At 47.7% G+C, this 13,726-nt stretch overlaps 1 protein-coding gene across 2 annotated transcripts in view; it reads right to left on the bottom strand.

Moving 5' to 3' along the window:
- The window catches only part of CACNA1H (calcium voltage-gated channel subunit alpha1 H), a 122,996-nt gene that overhangs the window by 62,453 nt on the left and 46,817 nt on the right, over positions 1-13,726 (bottom strand). For both annotated transcript variants that reach the window (XM_052679649.1, XM_052679650.1), the window contains exon 10: positions 13,135-13,547. In XM_052679649.1, coding sequence (XP_052535609.1) covers positions 13,135-13,547 — 413 coding nt within the window. The remainder of the gene's footprint in view (positions 1-13,134; positions 13,548-13,726) is intronic.

Genomic DNA, 13,726 nt, shown 5'->3' with positions numbered 1-13,726 from the left:
TTGGATGTAATGAAATAAAATCCCTACTAAGACAGAGAAATAACAATTATTTCAGCCCTAATAACAGAAGCACTAATTCAAGTTATTGTAAGTATTATGAGGCTGCTGTGCCAAGCTGCCAGAGATGTAGGGCTGCTGAACACCTGAGAGCAGGGACTGTCGCAGTGGATGCACTGGGTTTTGGAAGCTGCTGCAGTGGATGCACTGGGTTTTGGAAGCTGTTTGTTCAGCCTTGGTGCGTTGGGCAAAGGGGACTGTCTTCTAACACTAATTACACCGCTAATGGCAACAATAACAACACCTCTCAAATCATCAGCACCGATGTCATGAATGCCAAAGTGATGCAATTAAGTGCTGCTGTCATTTTAAGTGGACCTGTGCAGCAGATGAAAGCAAAGGTATAAGAGGCAGCACACCTTCTGATTTACCAGCTTGTGGCAATTTCCCTATGGAAGATGCAGGCTCTGCAGTCCTTTGTGCTGCCTTGCACCACCACCCATACCCTGCTGTGCTCAGGACCTGACCAAAGCATGTGGCTCTGCCATCCTGCAGCCCACCACCATGCACTCACCAGGGGGGAAATCTGCCAGAAGGGGCAAAGCAAAAAAACGTATTTAATTTTCAGCCTTCATGCATGTCACACTCAAGTTTTCCTCCTGGCAGCATTTCACACCCCTGCCATGGCTCTGGCTGCAGGAATGATGCTTTTCTAGCAGCGAGGCCCAGGCAGATGGGCCCTTCTTCCAGCTGGCCCTGCTGTCTGGGCTTTGATCCACTCCCTGCCCTGGAAGCAGGGCCAGGCATCCCCTGCTGTAAGGCAACCCTAGGAAAAAGCCAAACCGATCCCTATCTTCCACACAGCAACATCAGTTTTCAAATGAAACGGGCAACGCACGATTTTACTCAAAGAGTGGGAGTGAAAGAGAACCGAGATGCAATCTCCAGTGCAGTGGCTTTAATAAACCAGCAAGGCTAAGTCAGCCACACACAAACAGTGAGCAATGGAGAAAGCAACTGAGCTTGCAAAGATTCGCCCCCAGTGGGAATCCTCCTCATGGGTTTCCAAACCAGATAGACTGCGGCGAAAGCTGTCACACTACTTTATTTCTTAGCCTCTAAAGTATCAAGGGATGGGATACACAGAGGTTCTCAAGCAATTATTTGCTAAACATTGGGACTCGCTCAAATGCTCTCGCTTGAGAAGGCGATGGGTGTTTCCATGGCAATGAGCCTCGGTGACTGTGGGCCTGAACGGTCGCTGCGAAACCACCGTGACCCTTGGACACCCGAGCACAGCAAGGGGCTTCCTCCTTTGCTGTCTGATAATTTTTCTTTCATTTCTGAGCTCATCCCTATCTAGAAGTTGCTGTGGCTTGCTGTGCCAGGGACAGAGGTCCAAATGATCACAGAAACATGCCCTCTGCACCAGCTCCTCCATGGCACAGCACAGAGCAGCCTTTGCTGCCAGCCAGGTGGACACCAACCCTATGCCCAATCCTGGCTGCTCTGAGCAGTGCTGAGCCTTCATCTAAAAGCTGTAAAAGGAAGAAAGCAGAGGAGGCTCAGGACTTCATACATCAGAAGTACACCAATCTATATGCATTTAAACCTTTTAAGAGGGGTCAGACTGAGAGGTGGTGGTGTTAATAGGGTGAAGGAGGAAGCCTGCACATAAAGAGGCAGCTTCACACCCAGACGGGCATCCTCCTAGGCAAGAAATTCATCTATAATTTGGTGTAAGACTGAAAAAAAATAGGCATGTCTCTCTCTCTCCAAACAACCCTCACATAAACTTTCTGCTATCACAAAAGCTTCAGCCTGGGATGATACAACAAAAAATTGCTGCATCTCTACCTTTGAGTACTTCCACTGTTTTCCTTCCCAACTTTATCGTTGAAACACACACTTCTTCCTGGTGACCGGCAGTCTAAAACCAGATCAACCCGAATCACTAGAGTAAATCTTTTCAAATTTGTTTAAGCCCTGAACATTGCAACTCCAAAGTGGTTTCTATGGAGATGCTAAAAAAACAGAACGACACCTTCTGGGTGCTGCATTTGGCACAGCAAAAACTACGGGTGCGTAGCGAACGTGGGGTGAGAGGAGTGAGAGCAGGGAATGAGAGCCCCAGAATGCAACTGCTTACATAGAGCTGCAGTTAATGGGGTAAGTCACTGCTTCGTTAACCAAACTGACACGCTGCACTCGGCAACGCACAGAGTTTAATTAACTGCTGGTGATGGGACATTCACACATGGGAAGACGGCCTGCCCAATTTCCTTCCGGTGTGGACGTGATAGGGAGAGGGAGGGATGAGAGTTTGCAAGGCAGAAGCAATTCTTGCTCATTAAGAGGTTTCTCAGAAGTGCACTGAAGCTGCATTTGGCTGCCTCTCAGAGCAGCTCTATCTCCTCTCCATCTTCATCTGCAAAACTGGGCAGAGGAGTCCAAATCTTGCAACTTCCTACACAATCTATTTTAGAGTCTCAAAAACAAAAACAACACACAACAGGAAGGATGTGATTACTAGAAATATGTCTGAACTCTCCCACACTCCAGCCCAATCAGTCTCGACAGCTTCTCCATTTGCATCATTAGAAGGAGCTTTCCCAGCTCATCCCACTCCATCCCATCTGCACAGACCCACTGGATCAGAGTTGGGCCTGCACCAATGCCCAGCTGCCACAGCACTTGTGCCAGGGTCCAGCTTGGCTCTGTTCTGCTTTTCCCAAGTACAGTGGGACACAGAGATGCCCACAGCATGGCTGAAGCATCACTTCTCATGTTGAGAACTGCCTTGAGCCGTGCTGAACCTAAACCTGCGCACAGAGACCTTACAGAGACAGCCATAAGCCCAATGGCTGTGACAAGACCTTCTATACCAACTATACTACACTTAATACACCCAAAGAGCTGATAAGCAAAGGCCAAAAGCCATTTGGTCTTATTTAAGCAAACCTCCATAGGAATCAACCAAACTTTAAACTTCAACCCAGGCACGCACAGGAGTAAGGAAGCACACGGCCATGGTGGGGACACAGAGCAGTGTGCTGAGCCCTTGCTCCTTCCAAGAGAGGCAGAGGACCCCTTCCTCCAGCTATGGCAAACTGGACACCTGGTTTTAAATGAGCACATAATGAATAGCATGGAGTACTGCCCACCTCCCAATGAGTGGTCACCCCTGGGATCTGAACATACAGCTGGCTGCACTGAGTCTGGCCAGTGCCAACCTGATTCTTAAACTATTAAACCATCACTTCAGGCTCTGTATCTTGTACTTGCTGTGGATATTGTATAAGGAGAAAAAAATATATTGATTTGGGGATTTGAGAATTTCAAATAAGGACATACAATTAGAAAAGTATTTGTTTCAGATGATGACAAATAACTACAGAAACTCAGAAAGTATCTGTTCTTTACTCCACTGTAATGACATGAGGTCCTCCGCAGTGATGTTTTACATGCTTTCCCAAGAGCCCAAGCTTGTTAACCTTCATTTTACTGAATGTTTTCAGAGAAGTGACAGCTGCAACAATAAATATGGCATGCAGATTTCATGCTATGGTTAGAAGATCAAATATGTATGAACACCTCTGCTATTACACCCTGACGAGCAAAGGGGGGAAAAGGAGTGAGAGGAAATCTATAGCATTAAATCATTTCTGAAACACAAAAGGAATTCTTCAAGCTTGGGTGGGAAACATCTGCTCCACCATTAGCTGCAGGGTCAGGATCTGTCTGTTGGCCTCAGCCTGATTGTCCATCACTCACTTACAGGTTAAACAGTCTCAGAAACAGGGAGAACACGTGCATGAGAAAGGGAGAGGCATGTATGTCCTCAGTCACGTACTCTATAGCAAGGGTGGGATTCCAGCTACTTTGGTGGGTACCTGCATATGCTGGAACTCTGGCAGCAGGAAGGAAGGGATACAAAAAAGAGAATTCCAGCCTGACCCTTGGGAGACTGCAAGTGGCACAGGGGACAGAGCTAGGGAAAGGAAAGGGAATGAGAGGCAGGAGTGTATCTTCGGTATCTCTGCTAAGTGTTGTGGTGGTGAGCAGCCCTACTTTCACCTCTAGGGACCTTAGAGGTGTTGGAAGCTCCCAGTCCTCAGCACAAACTAGGATTTCTGAGATTTAATCCTTATCTACTTCCATGGTCTGCCCCTTCTACCTTGGCACACATATCAGCTGGTACCTGCCAGGACTTCAGCACACCACACCAGTAGCTCTGTTTAAAGACATCCAAGATGCTGATCTCTTATTTTGGCAGGTTCAAGAGACCTTAGCACGAATGAGAAATATGGTCCCCATAACACAGGTCATTCGCAAGAAGATAATTGCTCAGCAACCCACGCTGCTTTCAGACTCTCGGGCTGAAAATCATTTACACAAATGACACTGTTTGCACTCCCAAGAAGCAGTGATCAGAGACAAACAATGCTAGCTAATACAGTTGATAGCTCTGAGCCCTTGGTAAACAGAAGGAAGTCTCATTCTCTGCCATGTTGAGCAGCTCCCTGTGGTTAAATTTGTTTCTCACTGATGGGATTTGGTACAGATTGGAGCTATGAAGTTTCTGCCTGGATGGGAGACTCCAGGTATACACACTCCAACTCCAGAATAGCATTTATCACCCCATGAAAAAGCCCTCCCAACATGGAGAGCCATACCATCTACCACAGGGAATGAACAGCACTGCTGTGAGTTACGTTTTACCCAGAGAGCTAAGTGAGAAATGTAAGCACTGTCCTAAGGCTCCACAGGTAGAGCTGCTAGAAGCAATCAGCACACTCATGCTTCACAAACCACCTCAAACCAAACTAATTTTAAAGCACAGACAAGTCCATGTATAGTCATGCCGAGAGCCAAAGAACTACAGGATCCGTCTGTCTGCAGCAAGCTCAATTCCCTTTGGAGTACATAAACTAAATAAAAGACTTCTCCTGCTGCTGTTTTCTCCTGGGGGACTACGGTAAAAAGTTTTGGATTCATCTGTGCATGGGACAGAACAGGGAGAGTGGAGGTATTCATTTGTAAAGGCATCGGACATCTGACAACAGGGAAATGAAATGCCTTCACCGGGGGAGAGGCCGTGGGGTCTTCCTGCCCCTGTGCTATTCTGTGGCAGATTACGGTTCTAGCAAGCTTTCCTGCTACAAGGCCTATGCACACAGTGTTTTTTCCCAAATTGGGACTCAGGCTGTCTTAAAGGCTGTAAACCAGACAGAGCAAACAAAAATAGAGCTTGAAAAGAATGCACACAGGCATGCCAAATCTCCCTCGTTTTTGAGTAAGTCTCACTACTTTCAGATGCAGCTCTCCACCCCCCCTGCCACCTCTCCAATTCAGTTATAATAAAAACATCCTGATCTTGTGACAAAAGATTCAGAAGGAGGTTTCAAGGAGATGTTTAAAGCTTCATTCATAATTCTGGATAATCTCACTGTCCTAGCTGGTGAACCCTGGTTAAAACCTGAGGAAAATCCATGACTCAGGTTGACAGCAGCAGTAAACACACCTGCTTATTTCCTTGCAGTGATTCTTCTGCTCTGGTGAAAGGAGCTAGCTAGACTGCTACCTGGGCATCCTGAATCCTTTGCCTGCGAATCCTCAGCGCTGAGAACATGGGCAGCACACAGCAATGCTACTGAATCTTTTCCCAGAGCTCACAGCCTACACTGTCATCACCCCATATGGACTGCCAAACAGTAATCCCACTTCGCTCTTAGGTGTGCCGTGACTGTCCTCCCTACAGCTCCCTAATATTTTATCAGTTAAATGTATTTCCAAGTCTTCCTATATTTTTCTAAATCTTCATAGAAAGAATTCCACAGGGAGTGGTTGGAAAGGCACGAAGATATTAAATATGAATATTTCTTTTGCCAGCTGACAGTTGGGAACAACCACTCTATATGCACTGTTAGCCCTTGGCCCAGCATTATCTTGCACCACCCCACCCACTCTCTTCTCAGCACGTCTCCCTGTGTTATGGTCCATATCTCCTCGTGCTACGCTTCTATTGCTTCTGGTTTGAATCTGGAATGTAAACTTGCTTTTGCAGCATCTACCTGCAACCTTCAGGCATAAATACTAAAGCTGAGAGAGGCACAGCACTGTTCCCATTCCCACTGTTATTAGTTGTAATAAAATCCAGCAAGCTGGGAGTCTCACATGGTGGGGTGATGTACAAAGAACAAAACACAATCCTTGTTTCTGAAGAGCAAAAAAGTCCAAGAAAAGCAAAGAAAGATGCAGACAGACTGGGGAAGCATCAGGGAACAAGACATCCTCAGCTAATGTGAGAGGTGGTGTTTCTGCAGAACAGCAGAACTCCCAGGAGAAGGTAAGGCATTCCCTGCTTCCTGCCACTCCAGGGCACGTTCCTCTCCTGCTCTGGTAAAACTCACTGATGGCCAGCAGGAAGGCACAGGATCAATGTAACGTCGCATTCATTGCTTGTGAAAACCACCTTCTTCATTACAGGCTCTCTCTTATCGCAGTTTCCCTTTGCAGCAAGCAGACACCCCGCTGCCCAGCTGTATCAAACCTCCCGGCCTTGGAGCACATTAGAGCCATTGTCAGTACAGCATTTGAAACTGGCTGCCCAGGGCTGTGATTTACGCACATTTTTGTGATGAAATGCAGCTGGCAAATGCACTCTGCTTTCATTCTTGAGGCTATATTACACTTGGTTTATTTTACCTGCCAGTTGAAATGCAAACAATCCGTCTACATTCTATATATAACCACCCGTTGCCATCATGCGTGCTTGTGAAGCATGGGAGTTGAACGGGCTCAGCCACAGAAGGCACTGGGGTTGGCTCAGCTGACTTATTGCATGACCCAGATGGAAGTAAAGCAGCCGGAGGGTCCGGCCACGTGCTGCAGACCCATTGCTGGCACTGAGCAGAACGCCAGCCTCCATGCACTGTTTATGCTGGGAAGCACGTTACTGTCACCTGCTTAAGGAGTCATCTCAGCCCGGAGCGGATGCCGTTTGTGCAGTCAGTCCCTCACCACACAGAGCAACTAGTGGCGTAAGCGAGGGGAAGGAACTAAGCCATTGATGGTGAGGAAAAATGTGTCTGCAGCTCTATGGGGAATAGCTCTGTATTACCCCCTAGGCCAATGAGCACATCTATAGGAAGCAGATCAGACTGCAAGCTCCCCTTGCCATGACTAGCTCTGTTGTTCTCCTGACTCTCCCGTGACTGCTCAGTATGTCAGCACTCAAATGAGTTATTATGCTCAGTTTCTGCATTGGAGAGGTGCTGTTCCTGTCTGGTAGGAGGCAGAGGAATGAAAGGATCTCTAGTATGCTTGCCCTTATATAGTAAAAAAATAAAATAAAATACCAAGCACATACAATCCAGCAGAGCAAAACAGAACAGTGGAGGAATCAGTTAAATTAATTTAAGTAAGAGAAAAGCCTCCATGAACACCATTCACAGGCAGGCTTCCCAAGGAAGGATGTGATTTACACCCTTTGCCATGAAGGCCGCCAAGGTTCAGCAGACAGGGATCCAGTCTGCAGCTGGACACCTGCCTCTGGACTGCTACATTTGCTACCTATGTGCCATGTTAGGACACAAGTACCTCACTTCTTGCCTATGACCCTCAATTCCCTGTGATATGGGAATGAAATGTTTGCTGGGTGTAAGCGCTTAGCCATGAGTTGCTGCTGGCTCTGATCAGAAGCCTTGCAGCCTGAACTCTGCAGAAAGGATAAGAAACTTGGTGGCACTTTTGGAAATGTCCCAGCAGTATCCGTCAAATGAGGTTTGGAGAGCACTCAAGAAGTGGTGTGATCTTGGTGCACAAGAAAATGGGAAGCACTTCCCCAAAGTCTCCAGATAAAGCCCTTCACGTTCCTCTCAATGGTGGGAATTCAGCCATCAGCAGGTGCTTGCTGAATGAGTTGAACTTCCATTGCTCTGCTCAGAAGACCCAGTACATGCTCTCAAAGCCTCCCTACCAAACCAGTGCGTGTGGAAAGCCTCAGAGGGAAGCAGGGATGCTTCCCTGGGCTGAATTCACACATCCTGAGTTGGGCTGGTGGGTATCTGCTTACCTCAATTCCAGACAGTACGTGAGTACTTAAAATTGCATCACACAAAGTTTGAAGAGTGAACAAGTTTTACTAGCTGAAAGTCATCGTCTTAGATCGGGATAATATTTTATTGACTCACAACTCAAAAGGAATTTAAGCAATTTGCTTCAAATGCTGCTGAAAGGTTCCATTCTGCCTTTTGAATAAGTGCTGAGCTTTCCAGGCCAAAACAATTTTTCAAGCCAAAATTGACAAATGCTCACCAGAGAAGCTGGTTGCTACCTTAAATCACACAGAATTACTTTTACTCCAGAAGAATAAAATGTGCTACTCAAACCCAATACTTCTCTTACACTGATAAACCATGGACCACTGGGCGCTCACTAAGGTCATCTCCAACCTACTGCAAAGACAGCTGCTCCGAATGAGACACGCCATGGGTGAGAGATCAGAAAACCAATTAGAAGCTCTTTGAACAGCAATAGCTTGGAACAAATACTAATTTGTACTTCTCTTCTGAGAAGTGAATATAAAATAGCATTTCTACTGCCATTTGATGTAAATTGAGCCTTTTATGTGGAATCATTACAAGTATCAGCAGCTACTTCTGCAAATTCCACTGGGAAGCCAAGTAGGGGTCTCTTCTAACAATTTAGAATAGTCAGGGGCCCTCAGGGATGAATTTGGAGCTCGCCTTTAAGGAGAGATATCACTAACATTGCTCTTGGACAAATAACAGGATTCTGTCCCTCTGCCAGATAATGGGGGAGGGGGAATCAGGTTCTCCTCGCAGGGCTGAACTAGTCTGACTTTATCATGGTCTTGACAACAGATGAGAAGGATTTGAGTCCACCACCCTTTGCCAGGGCTGAACTGACCCTGCAGCAGAAGCCAAATGAAACAATTATTTCTTCAGACCAGGCACTGAAGCATGTGCAGGAGCTGACTCTGAGACAGCAAGCTACCAGCTTTCAGTGTCAGAGAGGCACTCAGACACCTGGCTCCTAAACAGGTCTGCTCTGTGCCAGGCTTCACACTGCCCCAGTGGCATGGCAGAGGGCATGTTTTTGGAATGCACTGTTCCTGCCTGGTTACTGCAGTACCATGGCACGTTCTCAGATACCCTGGAGAACTGTCAGCTGCAATGAACGCACAATAAAATCATCCAATTTATTGAAATTGCCTGGAAGATTAATGTGAGGATTGCCTTCCTCTTTGTACTTGGCTCTTCTCATCTGTGGGAGTACCTGTTTGTGCTTGAGATAGAGAAATATATAAAGCGTAAGAAAAAAAAGAAAAAAAAAAAAAAAACAACTCCAAAGAAGGCAATTAACCTTTGAAATACAAGTTGTGCTGATGCTAACTAACAGCATCCTGTAACTTCCTAATTACCAGCCTTGTACAACCTGGCAGTTGGAGATGCTGCTGGCTGTTAACCGGGCGGATGCACTGTGCGGGAGGATCCGATTGCTGCTAATGACTGATGTCCCACAGAAACTCGCTTGCCTTCATCAGCTGCCTCCTGCTATCCAGACCTCCTGCCACACACGGGCTGCACTGCCATATAATCCTCAAGTCTGGCTTTGGGAAGAGCTGCCTGCTAAAGGACAGCTCTGGGCAAAGCTGTTCCAGCATCTCTTCCTCCCCATGAATTCTCTGCTGCTATCTCACTTGTGCCTTGAGCCACAGGACAGGATCCTCACCTAAGAGAGTATTATAAAAGGGCTGCATGCATTAAATGGGGTGGTGCCAGCTGTGTTAGCCAAGAGCAGGCAGAGTAATTGTGCGAGCAGACTGCTGGGAGCTTCAGACTCCCATAAAAATGCACATTCAAGCCTTGAAGTAATTTGGATATAGACAGGTCTCTCTCAGGGGCTGCTACAGTGCAGACAGAGAACAGCCAAAGCTCTGCTGTGACACAGGCACTGCACCTTGCCCTGCAGCTACTATGAGAGCCAGCAGGAAAGTGATGAGAACCATCAGGTTTTTCCTCCAGCCTGGCACCTTGCAACCTTGATTCCCACCATCAAGAAGAGAAGGACAACGATACTGCTTGCTTGCCTCAAGAGGGCTCCATGTGACTTCTCTGCAAAGAGCTGTCATGTCCCAGGATGAGAGGTAAGACAATGCACTGAGGATTGGTACTGCTCTCTCTTCCATGCTATGTGTTGTTCAGTGCCCTCCACCCAGGCCACATGCACAGGACCTATGCCTTGACTTGGAACATCACTCAGCTAAAAAGGCATGCAATGCACCCATCTATTTGCCAAGTCCCTGATGTCTATGAAGTCTGAGAAGCCAGAAAGGAAAAGGAAACAGCTGTTAATGCGTTTTTTTTAAAGGGACTGTGCATTTTCTTACAGTTGGGGAGGTTTGGGGAGGGAGGTTCTCTGTGGCTGTTGCATTGATTGCAGCCCAGTTTAATACAGCCAGATAGTGAGTGTTCAGTAAAACAAATGGCAAGAATCAGAACCAGGGAACTTGCTTAAACTGCTCTACCCAGAGCAAATGTCTCCATGGTAGATGACATTTTGCAGGGCTTCAGAGCTTGTGCTGCTGAGAGGGCAGGAGGCTTCCCCACAGCAAGCCGCTGAATGTGGCTTACTGGCAACACTGCACAGCCCAGGGGGGCAAACAAAGAGGAGAGCCAGGAGGACAGTATAGGGTAGCTTTGTAGACAAGCTCCTAAACCCTTGGGGGAATGGCCTCCAGGTTTGCCCTGTGGAGAATGGAGAAGGAGATGACGGAAATGCCTGTGTCTGGCTAACAGCCTGGAGAATGCTCACACCTTCACACCTTCTAATATCTGCTCTAAGCAGAGGTATGGAGCACCATGACAGCATTCCTCAATCACCAACCAGAAAGCAATAATTAAACTTAATCCTGGCACAAAGCATGCTGTACCAAAACAAGCCTTTTTTTTTTTTTTTTTTTAAACTTCCTGCCCCCCTTTTCCAACACCACCCTGCAGGCTGATGACAGCTTTGCTCAGGCATCTTCTCCTTAACTTCCCAAAAAGCCAGCCCTGCACCTCAAGCCTCACAACCAGTTCTCACACCAGGAGAACTGTGGGCTCTGAAATCACCCTGCTTTGCTTGCAGATGCCCCAGACTTTTGTGCCAAGCAGTTCAGGAGCTCAGAGCCATTTTCTCTTGCTTTCAGATAATACCTCACCCTGCAGGGTGAGGTATTATCACTCTGTTGATGGGAGAGTGTTTGGGTGAGGTGCATCAAGCCTGGGTTCTGACAGCTCTGCAGCTCATTATCCCTGCTGGGCATGAGTGACATATTTCAGGCAAGCACGTGGAGAAACTTTTACAGGTTTCACTTCAAAATTCCCCCCTTTTTATTGGACCCAAGCTGGGCAGTGCCTGCGAACAAAGCTGGCACGCACCTGATGCTCCCTAGCCAAAAGGCTCAGAATCTTGATTGCCATTGGTTTTGAGATGGCTTAAAGCAAATGTTTTACAAGGTAAGATCCCATAAAAATCTGCCGGCCAGAGTTTTCCTTCATTAGCAGCAAGGACGTAATTACTGCAATTTGCCTTTGTACAAGTGACTGTGGACAGACTCCATGTGATCCCCAGGCTTTCTCTGCATCGTGCCTAAAGCTTTCCCCAAGCACCCATCACAGCAATACCCAAGGACTGACAAACATGTATCCGCCTGACAAAAGGGTATCCATGCAGAAATGCAGCTGTGAGGAGTGAATGGTTTATTCAAAGGTGACTGACAAGGTGTACTTCCTAATTTTAAAACTTGTGGAACAACTAAGCAGACAGAAAGCTGACAGTGACAGCTATTGCTTTGTTGAGTTTGGACTCTTTCTGCTGTAAGCATGAACTAATTTATTGTTGCACAGCTGAGGTTCATGTGTTTCAGCTGAGTACTCGCTTTTCTGAAAGAAAATATGCCTCAGACAGCAGAGTATGGGCATATGGTCGTTCAAAACACCTAAGCAGGGAGAGAATAGAGGAGGTAACACTTTGGAGGAGTGTTTGCCACAGTCCTGAAAAGAACTGAATTCTGGAAAGTGATGGAGAAAAAAATGCAGAGCATCCTGCCTTTCGGTGAACCATGCTACTGTTTGCCCTTCCTCCTCATTCCTGGGCAGACAGTGGCAGAGAGGGGGGACAGCTTTACAGATACTGTCTTGTTCTTTACCCTGCAGGGGAAACCTGGGAGAACACAGGATGAACCTCCAACCAGAAAATGAGTATGAGGATCTACTGGCCTTGCTGAGGATATTTTCAACACCCAACGCAAAGGCAGCATGAGAAACTCCAGAGCATGTCTTCGGAAAACAGCTGAAAGCAACCATTTCTGCCTCAGACAGAAAAACATAGCCTTCCCCAGAGTGACCAGCTGAAGACATCAATGACTCACCTCCCTCTCCCACCGTGGCTCCCATCAGCCAGCAAGGACAAGCTGTCCTCGGCTGCCAGCACTGCTTTCTGCCATTGCCACGTTCACACTAATACTGGGAACAGCATGATTTCCTCTTTCCTCCCTCCAAGCACTTAAATGAAAGATCTACTTTGCACCCTATGAGATCAAATTAAACATGTTGGAGCCTTCAGGATAGAACTCACTTTTTTTTTTTTTCTTTTTTCTTTTCCCTCATTGCTTTTAGCATTGCCTGACAGCTAAAGTTATTTGAAGGTCAAAGAAGATCCTTCTGGATGGGTTGAGGTGGAGCTCCTTGGAGGAGCAGCTTGGTACCCACACACCACCAGCATAAACCAAAGAGGCATTTCCACCAGAACAACTCATGCTCCTATGAATAATTCACAGCAGATAACTCACAGTCAGCCCCTGAGCTGCCCAGCCCTAACACATGCATTTCATCTCAGCACCTCAGTGGTGCTGACAACCACCTTCCAGGCTTTCCACACATATGAAAATGCTTCTGCTTCATACACGCCATCAGGATCATGCTTCAGTCCCACCTGGCGTTTACAACTTGCACAAAACCCGCTCTCCAACATGGCTTTGCCACAGCCATCCCGTGCCACAGAGCTGCCACACACGAGCACCCAGCACAGCAAACCCTCCAGGACGCTGAGGCCATCTGCACTCACCTGCTCGTGGTACTCGATGCCCATGCTCAGCGTGTTGATGAGGATCGCGATCATGATCCCTCGGTTGAAGTACTTGCTTTCCACGATCCTCTTCAGCTTGCTGCCGAATGCCTTCCACAGGCGGGTGACCTTGTTCCTTTCCTTGGGTTTCTTTTTCTTCCTCTTCCTCCTGCCCCGCTGTTGCTGCAGCTGGTCCCTGTGGTCACCGTGCCGCAAGTCCTGGGTGAACTCATAGATGCCGTTGCTGTCGGAGTCGCAGCTGTCGGACTCACTGAAGGCGAACTCGGGGTCCTCCAGGAGGCTGGCGCAGAAAGGGCAGTCCTGCAGCTCGCAGCTCAGCGTGCCGCCCGGCGGGCTGGGCAGTGGGCAGGCCACGCTCAGCCCCGACAGCCGGCTGGGAGTCCTCCGCAGACCTGCAATGGGAGAGCGCACCGTGAGCTCCTTGCACCCACGGCCTCCCTGCAACATGGCGGCCATGCCTTCTGCATCCCCACGTGGGTAGCAGAAGTGGCTTCTGCTAGATCCTTGAATAAAGCCTTGCAGTACTCCATCTTACCAAGCGGCTCTCGATCCGCCTTATTTTTCCCTCTGT

The sequence above is a fragment of the Tympanuchus pallidicinctus genome, unplaced genomic scaffold, assembly GCF_026119805.1.
Source record: "Tympanuchus pallidicinctus isolate F22 unplaced genomic scaffold, pur_lepc_1.0 scaffold18, whole genome shotgun sequence".
In the NCBI taxonomy this organism is placed as follows: domain Eukaryota; kingdom Metazoa; phylum Chordata; class Aves; order Galliformes; family Phasianidae; genus Tympanuchus; species Tympanuchus pallidicinctus.
The sequence above is the reverse complement of the archived record's forward strand: the minus strand, read 5'-3'. Positions and strand labels throughout refer to the sequence as shown.